This window comes from Lactuca saligna, chromosome 4 (genome assembly GCF_052625555.1).
Source record: "Lactuca saligna cultivar CGN05327 chromosome 4, ASM5262555v1, whole genome shotgun sequence".
NCBI classification, from domain to species: domain Eukaryota; kingdom Viridiplantae; phylum Streptophyta; class Magnoliopsida; order Asterales; family Asteraceae; genus Lactuca; species Lactuca saligna.
In genome coordinates this window covers 337704484-337718467 of record NC_136420.1, presented here as the reverse complement: position 1 = coordinate 337718467, position 13984 = coordinate 337704484, and the positions used below count along the sequence as shown (strand labels likewise).

Sequence of the window (13984 nt, the reverse complement as noted above, 5' to 3'; positions counted from 1 at the left end):
GGTTTTTCTTAGGACTGGTGGTGTATTGTTCAGAATTAATGCCACTATGAGGAGGATCATTAGTGGTGTTGGTGACCTTATCAGCTCCAGTGACAACCAGTTTCTTATTGAGACCAGCTTCTTCGAGAATTAGCATGGAACGAGCCTGATAAAAAGGATGGATAGGTTTACTTTGACAAATAAGGGTACCAATACCATTGTATTCATTAGTTAGGTCAAACACCATCTGAAGAACAAGTCTATTCTCAGAGACTGGTGCACCCACATTCTTGAGTTGACTAGATAGAATTTTCAAACGTTGGCAATATGTAGAGGCATTAGGAAAACTAGCCATAGTGGTGTGCGAAAACTCCTGCTCAAGAGTGACAGCTCGCGAGTGTTCATTATCTTGAAAGGTATCACGTAGTCGATCCCAAGATTTCATAGCAGTCAAGTCAGGTTCAATGATGGTGTGCAACAGATCGCTAGAAATAGTGGCGTAGATCCATTGTAGGACAGTTGCATCTAAAGTGGACCACGATTCTTTTTCTTCAGGAGTTGTTAGGACCTTTGCATTATTTGGAGTAATAATATGATCAATTACCCGGTGAGATCGACAGTGAATCTTGAACAATTTTGCCCATGTTGCATTTTTCCATCTCAAGAACAATGGAGATATGAGTCTTGATGTTGGAGATGGCTAGGGTCGAATGGAAAGAAGACATAACAAAAGGATTAGAAGAAGATGCAATAGAGCCAGTCATCATGAAAAGAAGATGATGCTTGACAGAAAGTGGTGAGGGATTGAATCTGCCACCCGTAGCTCTGATACCATAAAAGTAAGGTTAATCCCCCTTGTCGCTTGTTCTATACAATTACCAGAATATATACAATAGTTTGTTACAGGAAATCCTAAACTAATAGGAAAGAAGATAACTTTCAAAATACAAACCAATCTAGTACATATTTACATATATTCTAAATATTCCAATATATTCTATCAGTATGGACTCTAATTACCTTTGTGCTTTGACTTGTCTTCATGATATGATTACGGGATTCGACTGTAGCGGTTTCACTATTAAGGACACCCCCTAAATCCCAAAAGGCATTGGCGTGTGCCCTTTTTAGCAAAATCGTCAAAGATATGGAAGTCGACTTGGACATGACTGTTAGACAACAAGTAGTTTTTGAGTGTCTGTGGGCACCTCATGCTTCGAATTTTCTGCTAACTATCATTATTGATGGCATCAGCTAGCATATGCCTTAGGTGGAATACCGAACTATCATTTGTTATCGCCTCATGATTCTTCTATTCCCGATTGACGAGATTTGCCCAAATTGCTGCAAGGCATGTTTGGACACCTTTAGGGAACATGCACTTCATTATAGAGAGCTCCTTGGTTTCAAGTACCAACATGATGTTGTTAGGGATGTTCTCTTTGATGCTTTTCAGCGTGCTAGTATTTTCGTGAAGAAAGAAACGCCTATGAACTTTTTGACGGACCCACTGGATAGAAGATCCATACACAGACCGATTTATATTTTGGTCTTTGGATGGGTAGGAGGGAAGCACGCTTGTGTGGATCTTACTAGGGTATCCCCTCTCATCGGTTTAAGGAGGGGGGTTTCACAGCGAGGCATGCCACTTTGAAGTCGTCATGTGCAAAGTGGCAAAGCACGAGAATACATGCACTGAAAATCAACATGTGTTTATACGTTTCGCATTTAATACCTTTGGTTTTCTCTCACCAGAGACGATGGAGGTCCTCAATAGAGTACAACAGATATCTCTTAGATCGACATATATTTTCAAAAGAATTAACTTTGCCATCCAGAAATGACTAGTGACGCAGTTTGTTGCCCGTTTGCCTTCCATTGATATATATTAACTTTTTTATCATCAAAATTAAGACAATCTCATGGTCGAATTTGGATTTCAAAAATATGTTACTAGAAAAACATACAAGGAAAAACTTAAATATATAAATATATACAAATAAGTCATTGTTTTTTTCGAAGGTATTTGAAATTTCATTTTAAACTTCAAAACAACTTTTAAGTAAAATAACTTATTAACTTATGGTGATAAGAATATGAGTTTTTTATATAAATGTTTGGATTAGTTTTTATGGTGAAAAAAAATCAACAAGTCAATAAATTATTTTTTAATATATATATATATATATATATATATATATATATATATATATATATATATATATATATATATATATATATATATTGTCTTGGAAAAAAATTATAAAAAGGTTTTAAAAGTTGAGAATCATAAATTATTCGGATGAAAGGCTAATAAGAAGTTATTTTAAAAATCTTTTTTATATTATCAACCATTTTTTTATTTAAAAATAAAAAAATCAAAATTTTATTTTTAAATTAAATTACCCTCTTCGTCGAAATAGAAATAAAAGTATGAGGGATGCTTACATGTTAGACTCAAATATCTAGTTGTCTAGTTGTCCGCGTTGATTGGTATCCAGATGTCGCTCGTGTGAACCACAACTTCCTGTGCGTGTGGATTCCGCTAATTACAAGACTACCACTCGTCAACTTCCACGTGTCATTTCTATCAAAAAGCAGGCCAATTGACTTTGTCTTAGCTTGTTTCATTATTGTTCCCTTTTGTTTTGGTATTTTCACATCTACCTTCCTCTTTTCTTAAACTACACTTCACTCTCTAAACTGTTTACAAATTTTCCTTTTATAAAGTTTACTCATATGAAAAGTTGTTTCTCAAACTCCAATTGCTGACATTCTATCTGTAAATGTATCTCATCATCCTTTTGTTCTTATTTTAGAATTAACCCAAGCAAACATATTTTCTCATTACAAAAGCCCACTACTTGTAGCTTATAAGTCAATTTGGGTATATTTTTACATATAGTCAATGCATTTATGCATTGCTAGAGTTCTTTATCTAAGAATTTATGGGTTACAAAAACTTAAAAATAAGGGCTTCAAACTTTAGACATTAGTCATTTTAAGTTAGGTTTTTGGAAACAATACCATTTTTTTTTTTTCTAATGACGTTTTGTGCTCATATCAAGAATGTAATTTTTATTTTTTTCCACGACCAAGTAAAATGACTAGATCAAGTAATAAAACCCATATTAACCCTTGTATTATATCTTATTTTTTTGAAATACTAGACAAACTCAATTTTTTTTTTTTTCACGATTTGAGTGTATTTCTCTTTAGAAAGATATTAAACATGAAAACATGGCGGTATTTAACAATTACGTAGAACTTAAGGGGTGTAGTTAAAACTAAGCTTGTCCTGTGATCTCCCTGCCTTTTGCTTTTTAGTCTTCCCATTTCAGTTGCCCTATTTCCTTCACTTCAAAACCCTGAATTTTCCGTCCGTTGGTAAAACCCTCATCAGCCGCCATGGCCATGGTATGTCGCCTGAGAGTGGCTGTTGCTCCTCTTGCGCGACTCCGCTTAGGTCAGATCAAACGCCGTTTCTATGGATCGGCGGCTCAGCTCCAGTACGATTACGATGACGATTATGATTACAACGAGAGCCCCTCGGAGATGGAGGACTCCCTGGGATCGGTGTCGGGTAGGGGCGTTCAGTGGGTTGTAATGGGCGATCCATCGACGAATAGGCAAATGTACGCGGAGAAGTTATCACAACTCCTCAAAGTACCTCATATTTCCATGGGAACCCTCGTTCGTCAAGAGCTCCACCCTCGCTCTTCTCTTTATAAACAGGTTTGCTTAATTACCTTTAGGCGTTTCGAAAAATCATATCGAACATTAGCTCCTGTTTGATTGTCTAGATCTGTTCTTCGTTAGTAATTTATGCTTGATCAAATTATGGAAATTGATTGAAAAATTGTTTCGCTTCGATTCAATTTTACTGGTAGTTTTCATGAAATCCATTTAGTCATCACCTTTTTTTCTTGGACAGTTTGGTTTACTTGTCTCTGTTTTTGTAAATTTAGATTGCTGATGCTGTGAATCAGGGCAAGCTTGTGCCAGAGGAAGTGATTTTTGGTCTGCTATCAAAGAGGTTGGAAGAAGGTTTCTACAAGGGTGAAACTGGGTTCATTTTGGATGGAATTCCTCGAACAAGAATGCAAGCTGTAAGCTTGGATTTTGCTAATCTGTGTGTTGGTATTAATGCTGAAAATTTTATACCTGTTATGTTAACAGGAGATTCTTGACGAAGTTGCGGATATAGATTTGGTCTTAAATTTCAAATGCACAGAAGATTGTCTGCAAAAGAAGCATGGTGATGTTGGACATGAAGCATGTGCTTCTTCTTACCAAGATATTCTCAGTGTCAATGGGCGCAATTCAATGGTACTCTTACCAATCTATGTAAACTCTCAATGAAGAATCATATCATCTTGAAACTTGTAGTCTTTTTTTTTTTTTTTTTATATGTTGGCTGATGTTGATGATCTTATTTGCAGAAGAAGCCATTGGATTTGGAAGAATACTACAAGAAACAAAAGAAGCTTTTAAACTTCAATGTAGCTGGTGCACCTGGAGAAACATGGCAAGGACTTTTGGCTGCTTTACATCTTCAACATATGAATGCTCTCACCTCTTCTTCACACAAGTTGAGTCTATAATTAATTAATTAATTCTTGCAGTTTGTTTGTTTGGTTTTTTAACCACATTTTACTTATCACCGGCAAAAAAACAATATAGAGATACATTACGAGTGTAATATAATATAGTTTGGTGTTGGCTTATATATACCCAGAGTTCCATTTTTCAAGAGAATAATTTTGTTTTATCCGTTATAGAGTTTATGTATTGTGTAATGTAGTTTCAGACATGACACTGTGAAGCATTGGCTTTATCAATTTTGTCACATAATCAATCAAGTTTGCATTATTTATTTATTTACGTTTTGATGTCAAATGTGTCATCTGTTTTTGTAACCTTTCCTTTGAGTGAGAGAGACTCGGTAGATGGCATTTATCATGCTTAATCTGGTCAAATTAGGTAGATGTATCTTGGATCTATTCTAGAGACATCTTCAATCAATTTAATTTTGGTTTGGCCACCGGTTGTCTCTTATATGATGTCACGAAATTTTGGGGCTTGACTTGGTACTTCCACTAAAATTTACAAAATTGTTTTTTTATGGGAAAATGAAAAGAAAGCCATCATAGTTTCTCCAAGTTTTGCAAAAAAGCAATGGTACTTAATATTTATTTTACATATAATAAAGGCCATTTTTGTTTCAATGATTTTTTCAAAATGTTAGAATAGCTGGTTTTCTTTTTGGTCCCTTCCCAGTTACAAAGGGTTAGATGGATGTTTTATTATTTTTATAAAAGGGCAAAGTATAAGAAAGTCATCGTAGTTTACCATTTTTTATGAAAAAAAAAACCATGATAAGGAACGATTTCAAATATGCCAAAGGGGTTCATCATCAACGTGTAAGTTTGATTACCTCTTTGTTTGTTGTTGAGGATGTTGTTATAGTTTGTTTTGGGTATTAGATGATGGTCTCTCAACACTACACTCAGTGACATTCTTATTTTAATTGTTTGCGTGACATTGTTCAAGTTTTAAAATTTTCAACACTACATACAATACTATAATAACAAATTGATTAAGTATATTGTTATTTCTTGTATTTAGCCATAAAATTTGAAGTTTAAAATACACATAAGAGTTGTTCATTTAAATGGCAAGTTACGAGATCCATATTTCACCAACAATCAGTTTTTAAATCTTTATCACAAATTAATCATTTTAATAATAGTGAAAAAAAGCATGCAAATCATGAGATAACTTGTTTTTTGGTAACTCATGTTAATGGACAAATACTTTAGTCAGAATAATATATACCACGAAGCCTGAACCTACTTCCACTATCCATAAACTATGTGTTTCGTCCACAAGACTTGAACACTGTACTTATTGGTGAGGTTTATCTTTTACAAACATTTGATACCATTAAACTAAAAGCCTCAGATCACTAAGTAATACTTTGTCCAACCAAATGAACATATTAAGAGCAAGTTTACTCTCCTGGATAAAACGTTATTATTATTATTATTATTATTTAATATTTTGATATAATACAAATGAGTTCATTTAGATGTGATTCTTTTTACGCAAAAATAGATTTATGTTTTAGATAACCTGTGGCTTTTACTTGTTTACGTTGAAAATTAAGAAACCGTTTTTTCTTTTTCCAGAAAAATGGAGAATGAGTTTGTTGGGGTTTGGCAGTATTTTATGAGGTTGGCTTAGTTTTACATCCAAAAGCCAACAATGGAATAGTGCACTGAACATTACACATTTGCAAATAAGATACACACTAGAGAAAAATGGTGTTAGACCCACCCGATAACAAAACAAAATATAATCACTCAGTTTGACTTATTTGCAAGTAAGTATAAGTATTTACAATTATAATATTGCAGAGTTTATTCACTATTCATCCATACCTGTTTAAGTAGTTGATACCGAATGGTACCATCATTTGATCTCCATCTAGGGCTAGGGCTAGGGCTAGCAGCATCAGCATCAATGATATTGATAGCAGTGAAAGGGGAACTCAGCTCATCAAGTTCATCATCGCTTGTGTTTGACTTTCTCAAGACTGATGATCCACTGCGACCCAAGTGTTTTTTACTTCCACCAAAAATACATTTTATTATTGATGATGCAGATGGTGGATGATAAACAACCGGACCAGCTGCACATGGGACACTGCTCACACAATCTTCACCACCCTCCACCACCAAATCCTATTTTATTTATTAGTATAAAACACCCACTCAGTCTCAATGCCATATGTTATTACTTATTACACAAACATATCTTTGATTCTGTGTTACATAATTATACTGTAGCTCTACTGACCTCTGAATCTAGGGCTTCTACCACAGCTTCAGGAATAGCATCTGGACAAAACTCATCTGGGACAAAACTATCAAGTATCCCCTTTATTAATGCTGCACCAAAACTCGGACATACCTTCAAAAAAAAAAATCAAAATCAAAATCAAATGTGAGTAACTAAACAAACTACTATAAAAGAAAAGAGCCCAATTTTAGAAACCTCTTTTCTGATCCTGCTATCTAACAGCATATCCTTAGGAAGCATCATCAGGTCACTCAATGCATTCAGGAGATGAAAAGATTTAAACGAATCATCATCGATACCAAATAAATCAGTCAGCCACCTCGACCAATTTCCAATCTTAACAATTGCCAAAAAAACAACAACATTTCAGAGTTTTGGTTGACATAATTTATTTATATGTATACAGAAAGAGACTTACTGCATTTTTGAGCTGTGCACCAGCCCCAAAGCTTGGTTTCCCTGATGAAACAGGAAGAACTCTTGCATCACTGATTGGGTCTGATACAGGATCAGTTGGAGCCTCATCAGCAGATTCCCGAAGAATAGCATTAAACATAGCCACATCTAATCTCCCCATGCACCCTTCCATTACCTGGTAACCAAAAAACAAACTATTAAAAAAAAAAAAAAAGCTCTTACATATCACGTAATCAGATAGATGAAAAGCTACCAATCTCGAAAGCACAGGCAAGCAGCCACAATCATGTCCAGCAGCTCGAACAGGACAAATCCTTTCACAGGCATCCATGAAAGCAGTCTTCCATAGCTCCATTGAGAAGTTTGCTTGTTCTTGCTCACGTGATGTTTTTTTACTACATTCTGAATCTACAATTCTAACAATAGCCCTTGCAGCCGTTGATTGCATATATGGAGTAAGCGTCTGCAACCACATACTTATAGTCTTACACAATATTTAATACTCCACTACTACTATTATTATTATGCAACAAACCTGCCACCAGACTGACTCAATGATTCGTGAAAAGATCCAAGATTCAACTTTTTCTATGGAACAAGTGAATTGACAAGGCTTCTCCCATTCGTTTCTACAAGATTCTTTCTTCTTTTTGCTCATGTGATCTTGCTCGAAAGCATCATATATTATCGCTCTCAATACCACACAGTTTGACAACCAGAAAGTCAACCTAAAACATAAACAAGATTAATTATATATCATCATCGTCATCATGGTAATTTGTTAAAGTAACTACCTACCTTGGGACATCGTTTCCACAAGCTTTTGCAACCAAAATCAATCCGGAAACAATACTTTTTGCTGAACTTGCTCTTTGTGAAATCTGTTTGTATGCATGAAGGTATAGCCTAGAAAGACGCCTAGCTGGCGCATGAACTTTATTCATAGAACTTCCATGTTCTGCTACTATTGAGTAAAGACCAACTTCAATAGCAGCAGCTTCTTTAAGCTCGCTTTCAAGATTCTGTACCCTGCGCTGTAATTGTTGTAACTTGTTGATATCTTTCCTTTCATTGCCACCATGAAAACCATCTTTCCCACTACTACTCTTCCAAGATCCTGAATCCAACAGGGAATGTCCGGATTTCACTTTTTTTAATCTATCACAACTTAAAATGTTAGACTCAAGATCCCCCATGGTTTGACTTTCATCTATATTTGATGATGTCTGATCATCCACTTTACCACTCCTCATATTGGTGTTTAATTCTTCATCTTTTTGTTCAGCAGCAATGGTTTTACTTTTATCTTGAACCAAGATTTCTTGATTGCTAACTACTCTATCCATGCTTCCACATTTGTCCTCAGCTTCCTTCTGCAATTGACTGCCACCATGTTATTTAACCAGTAAAATCAATGCGATACATTTCACTTTTTTAAAGCAATTCAAAATTCCTTCATGTGTGTTTAAACTGATTACTAAGGCTTGAAATTATAATAATCAGTTTCGATTGTTTGGGTAAATTACAATTCTGATTGTTTAGGCTCAAACTAATCAGATTTGTAGAAGCAAGTAGAAAGTTGTAAGAAGAATGATTTTTCTAATAAATGCACAACACCTACCTACACCTAGCTTTGTTCAACTGATTTTCTAACTATCTTATTCTTATTATTCAAGTCAAAATAATCACTTTCAAAAACACAAATCCAAACACCCTCTAAGAAAGAAATTTCATATTGATTTTGGGTTTTAAGCTTAGTCTGAATATAACACAAGATTAAAACTGAATGGAGGGAATATATTGCCAATAGAAAAAAGGAAGCAACATAAAGTACCTCTTTGTGAGGGTTTGAACTCCCATTTGAGGAGGATACATCATCATCAGTAATTGAGACACTCTCGGTTTCTTCATTCATCTCCGTTGATCCTTCTCTGACTAAACTATCCCCAGATGAAGATCTCACACGATTGTTCTTCTCAAATGCTTGAATTTTTAGAAAAAGCATAGGCTGACTCGTATTACTGAAAGTCCTCTTGCAGTTCATGGGTACACTAACAATCAAACCATCTTTCACAACACCATACTCTGCAAAATCCACAACAGCAGTCGCCAACAACTGCCCTATTTTGTCCCTTCGTGGTTCATACATATTCAACTCCACACAGTTCTTTAAGAAAGTGTCACTGTCCCCAGCCTTGATCGACATATCTCTCATCAATGTCAAGTGAAGCTTAAACGATTCATTGAATTCAATTTTACCATCACCAACACTAGCACCAGGAACAAGTACAGGGGTAACTGCTTTAGTAGTCCCTGAATTCTTGTCACCATGTTCCCACTGAATCAAAGCAGAACGAAGTGATCTTAATGACTGAGATGGAGGCCATGGTTTAATCTCTATAATAGTGATGACATAATCGAGTTGTACAGATGGGCTTTTCCTGTTTTTGGCCTTCATTCCCGATACCATTTTTTATTTCTGCTCTTGTACCAAATAAGTTGCGTGAATGCCCGAAAAAAGCTATGGAACCACAGTAACCTTTAACCTACAGCACATAAGCATAAAAAAGTTTAGCTAACAACAAAACCGAATATGCAATAGATTACAACCCGAACGGGAAGGGGCTTAATGGGGTATAGACGCCGCCATTGATTATAGATAGTGAATTCTAAGTTGAGCTTGTTGCTGAAGTTCATGAACTATTAATAGGAAATTTTGACCAAAACAATGAGAATAACAACAGCTCCAGCTAGGGAACCCGATTAACGAAAGAAGCCCTTACCACCATATAACCATCAAATGCCATAAATAAACAAAAGTAATTGTGTAGATCAACCGAAAATAGAAGAATAAGAGGAATCAAGGATGCCATTAGCGAATAAAAATGAAGCTCATGGAGAAAATTGCAAGGATTTTCAGAACTTACATGAAATCAAGCGTACCAAAAGTGGGTGAAGTGTGAACTCGAAGTAATAAATATTGTCTGGAAGAGACACTTGGTTATGGGCAGATGGGGGAAGAGAGAGGATGTGATGTGAGTTTGTGAGTTAGAGATGAAAATTTAAAAAACGAGGGACTGTTTTTGTAACCAAACGAACAAGAATTCAACAAAAGCAATGTTTTCGTTTCGGTCCTTCAAACTCCTTTCTTTGGCAAAAAGGATTTGGACCAAGAAGAAAATACAAATCTAGCCATAATTGCTAATTATTTATCAAATAATAGCCAAAAAAAAAAAAAAAAAAAAAAGCCTCTTAACCAAAAATAACCCACAAAAAAATAGTCAACCTATAGTTGAGTACGGTCACAAACGTCGACTACTCTTTTGTGGTAATCCATCTACTGTTTCGTCAATTCGTTTATTGTTTCGTGTTTTGTAAAACAAAAAAATTTCATTTCTAAGATACAAATCCTTAAGTTTTTTAAAACATACGGTTTCCTTTCGTTTTAGCTACGGTTTTCCAAACCGTAAGGAAAAAAATATGTTTTTTTTTTAAGTCTACTGTTTTGAATTCTCAAATTTTTTTAACAAAATAATTGTTAAAATAATTCTACATCTTCCAAACACTCTTTTTAATACTTGATATCACCAAAAAAAAAAGTTAAAACCGTAGTTTTTTTTGATAAAATAGTAGATTAAACCCCAAAAAAGTAGGATCTTATACTAATTATCATGAAAAAAATTAGATGGTATATAATAATTATAATAATAATAATATTTTGTTTTTTGATTACCTATTATATTAAATTATTAACTGAAAAAAACAAATTTAGAATACAAGTTATTAAGAGCTATATTATTGGGAAGTTGCCACTTTTTATCCAAATTCGTAATTTACTTTTTTAAATTGGTGTTAACTAATAAAGATGTGAAGATAAGGGAGTCATGTGATTATATGACTAAACTAGAAGGTGGTAGTATGCATGAACATGGAACATGGAGGAGTGACAACAGAGTAGTTGAAGGACGTTTAATAATGTATGAGTAAGGTTTACTCGAGTAAAGCGGAAGGTGTATACACGCTCTAACGACTGCAAAGAAGTTAACAACCAAGTGTCGGTGTGACGAAGGTTGGTATGAATTTGGTGGTGGTGGGCGCGTGAGCATGAACGTACTCGCCGACTGACAAATTTGCTGTTTTCCACTCTCAGTTCCCGCTCAAATGTGTCCCGGTCGCCGGAAAATATATGTCCGTCGTTTGGATTAAAAATCAGAAAATACAAATTTGCGACAACTTAATTTTTATGATTAAAAATCAATGATATTTTTTTGAACTACTAAAAGAAATCCATAAATTAAAGAATAAACTAAATTTGATAATTTTAATTGCCACGTCAACTAAAAGAAGCTATGTCCTTTAGATAATTAACTAAAATAGATGGTTATGGAATATGGAAATAATTGAATGTACTTATACTTAAATTTTAAAATTATATAACAATTAAAAGAGTAGTCGTTTCAATGTTTAATAATTGGAATTATTTGAATTACTAATGAAATAAATAGTTGTTTTTAAGGAAAACATATCATTTTCACATGCTGTTTGGGTAAGGTTATTTTTCTATAACTTAAATAAAAAAATTATTTTCTTTTTCTTTTTTACGTGATAGATTTTCATACGGTACTTTTTTTTTGAAAAATTATTAAAATAATATTGTCTTTTTTCAAATAACATTTTATGATTATTGTATAAAAGACATAATATTCTAATATTTGTTTAAAAGAAAAATATGGATCTAAGAGTAAGTAGGGATGCATGAATTAATCATTCTAAAGGAAATCTTACCTTTTTTTTTAAGTTTAAAAAAAAGGATCTAAGTTATTATCCAAAGAACCGGTCAAAATTTGTAAACGACTTTATAATAAAATATAACAGAATAGATATTGTTTAGTTAAAATATAAGAATTTTTTTTACAACTTTCAAATTTTATATTAGATAACTAGTTATATAATCCATGGTACTACGATTACAAAATTAATTAAATTTTCATATTAAAAATTTAAAATTATTAATCAATTATTTTAAATAAACTATTAATTAAGAGATATTTTTTTAGTTATATAAAATTATAATCATTGATTTTAATAAATACATAAAATTATATCTTTTTTATAATTTGTATTAACTCTATTTTAATTTAATTTTAATATTATTAATTTAATGTAAATAGAATGAAAATTTTAAAATTTAAAATAAAAAATCAATAGCCTGACTAAAAAACCTAATGGAATGATACATAGCAAAAAAAGAATAAATTTATTGTTTTACTAAGTAGATCAATTTTCAAAAATATACATAAACACCCTAATATGAACTCGTTATTTTCAAAAATGCTTTGCCTTTTAAAATGAATAAGAAATTAGTATATGATTTTTTTTCTAAAAGAAACAACTCGTGAAAATGAATAATTGTTTAAACAATTAAGCAATTAAACTAATAAGGAAGAAACTTCGTAAAACGGCGACATAGACAACTTCACCCACTACTCTTGAGAGGCAAACATCCTCAATAACCTCACCAAAATTGATATCAAAGTACCACCACACTTTTCTCTTACCAACGAACAGGAGAGAGGCGTTTTTGTATATTTAGAATTTATTTCCTGTACAATTTTGATTTTGCTTTAAATCTTTCTTATACAAATTAATAGCATTCGACTACTTATGTTTCAGTTAATTTTAAAATTTTATGAAACCTCTCGCTTAATTTAAGGTACTTTTTGGCCAAAAAAACAAAGCTTAGATCTAACCTCATCTTCTTGTTACTTGAATTAACGGACATCTATAAGCAAAATAAAATTAACGTGAGACAAGTTAGAAGATGTTTTAATAGGACCATGATGATCAAGATATCTAACACCTATAGATTCGGGTTAATTAATTTAGAGGTAATAAGTATTAAAAAACGATTTTTTGATAGAAGTTTATTTAAAATAAATAATCTCAACTAAGTTATAGTATATGACACAATGGTTTCGTACATATAAAAAACGTTGAAATCCGAGTTATAACGAAGAAGTTATGACTCATCGAAGTTTTACGGTTAAACCGACACGACAGCACGTAACGTAAAAAGTGAATTTTTGATAAACTATTTTTTAACATTAGAAATCTAAACCAAAATCGTAGTGGACATTGAATCGAGAACGTACGTAAAAAGAACGTCCAAATCTGATTTCTTATGAAAAAGTTATAATTATTCTAAGATTTGGCATAGCAGTGTACAGTCCGAAATTCAAATTTTAGATCGATCGATTTTTAGCCGACACAATCTAAACGAGAATTGAATATCTCGTTAATAAGAACTCAACGATATAAAGACAGACGAAAACGGACGTCAGATGAAAAAGTTATGAAATTTTAATGGACTTTATCTGTCTAAGTCTGTTAAAATATAACTTTAAAGATAAAGTTAAAATTATCCGACATAGTCTAAATGAAAGTTGTAGATCCCGTCGATACCTACACGTGGATATAAAGAACGTCGAAAACGAAGCTCGTATGCGAAAGTTACGGAATTTAGAAGTTTATTAAATTATGGTTGATGCGAGGCTGACACGTGGCTTGATCCGAACCCTCCCTTCCTCTCCACGGCTTCTCATGCGATGGTGACACCTGCCCCTCGTACGCGCAGCGTAGGTCTTCAGACGCCCCACGTACCAAGTACGCCCAACGTACTCTGAAGTACACCCCGCATATGCGCAGCCTCCCAGCCTATAAATAG

The 13984-nt window shown here is 33.4% G+C and overlaps 2 protein-coding genes across 4 annotated transcripts; one reads left to right on the top strand and one right to left on the bottom strand.

The window, feature by feature from the left end:
* Window positions 1-3315: 3315 nt before the first annotated feature.
* LOC145044244 (P-loop containing nucleoside triphosphate hydrolases superfamily protein) lies at window positions 3316-4863 on the top strand. 2 transcript variants are annotated; one of them, XM_078993120.1, is made up of 4 exons: window positions 3316-3714; window positions 3969-4088; window positions 4159-4308; window positions 4422-4863. In XM_078993120.1, exons 1-4 carry the CDS (start codon window positions 3388-3390, stop codon window positions 4581-4583), a joined length of 759 nt encoding a protein of 252 aa, XP_078849246.1. In that variant the 5' UTR covers window positions 3316-3387; the 3' UTR covers window positions 4584-4863. The 2 variants fall into 2 exon arrangements, with proteins under 2 accessions (XP_078849246.1, XP_078849245.1); XM_078993119.1 differs by having other exon boundaries at window positions 3319-3714; window positions 3948-4088.
* Window positions 4864-6322: 1459 nt separating this feature from the next.
* LOC145044243 (EEIG1/EHBP1 protein amino-terminal domain protein) lies at window positions 6323-10302 on the bottom strand. Of its 2 annotated transcripts, none has more exons than XM_078993116.1 (9): window positions 10188-10302; window positions 9095-9806; window positions 8059-8633; window positions 7796-7988; window positions 7514-7723; window positions 7262-7435; window positions 7039-7179; window positions 6841-6954; window positions 6323-6725 (listed from the first exon to the last, which is right to left on the bottom strand). In XM_078993116.1, exons 2-9 carry the CDS (start codon window positions 9728-9730, stop codon window positions 6402-6404), a joined length of 2367 nt encoding a protein of 788 aa, XP_078849242.1. In that variant the 5' UTR covers window positions 9731-9806; window positions 10188-10302; the 3' UTR covers window positions 6323-6401. The 2 variants fall into 2 exon arrangements, with proteins under 2 accessions (XP_078849242.1, XP_078849244.1); XM_078993118.1 differs by lacking the exon at window positions 10188-10302 and adding an exon at window positions 10044-10142.
* Between the last annotated feature and the right edge of the window lie 3682 nt (window positions 10303-13984).

Coding starts and splice junctions, on each gene's coding strand:
- LOC145044244 (XM_078993119.1), top strand. CDS start 3,388: ATGGCCATGGTATGTCGCCTGAGAGTGGCTGTTGCTCCTCTTGCGCGA. Junction 3,715..3,947: donor GCTCTTCTCTTTATAAACAG/GTTTGCTTAATT, acceptor TTGTAAATTTAG/ATTGCTGATGCTGTGAATCA. Junction 4,309..4,421: donor TCAATGGGCGCAATTCAATG/GTACTCTTACCA, acceptor TCTTATTTGCAG/AAGAAGCCATTGGATTTGGA.
- LOC145044243 (XM_078993116.1), bottom strand. CDS start 9,730: ATGGTATCGGGAATGAAGGCCAAAAACAGGAAAAGCCCATCTGTACAA. Junction 7,989..8,058: donor TGTGGAAACGATGTCCCAAG/GTAGGTAGTTAC, acceptor TTTATGTTTTAG/GTTGACTTTCTGGTTGTCAA. Junction 7,436..7,513: donor TGCCTGTGCTTTCGAGATTG/GTAGCTTTTCAT, acceptor TTTGGTTACCAG/GTAATGGAAGGGTGCATGGG.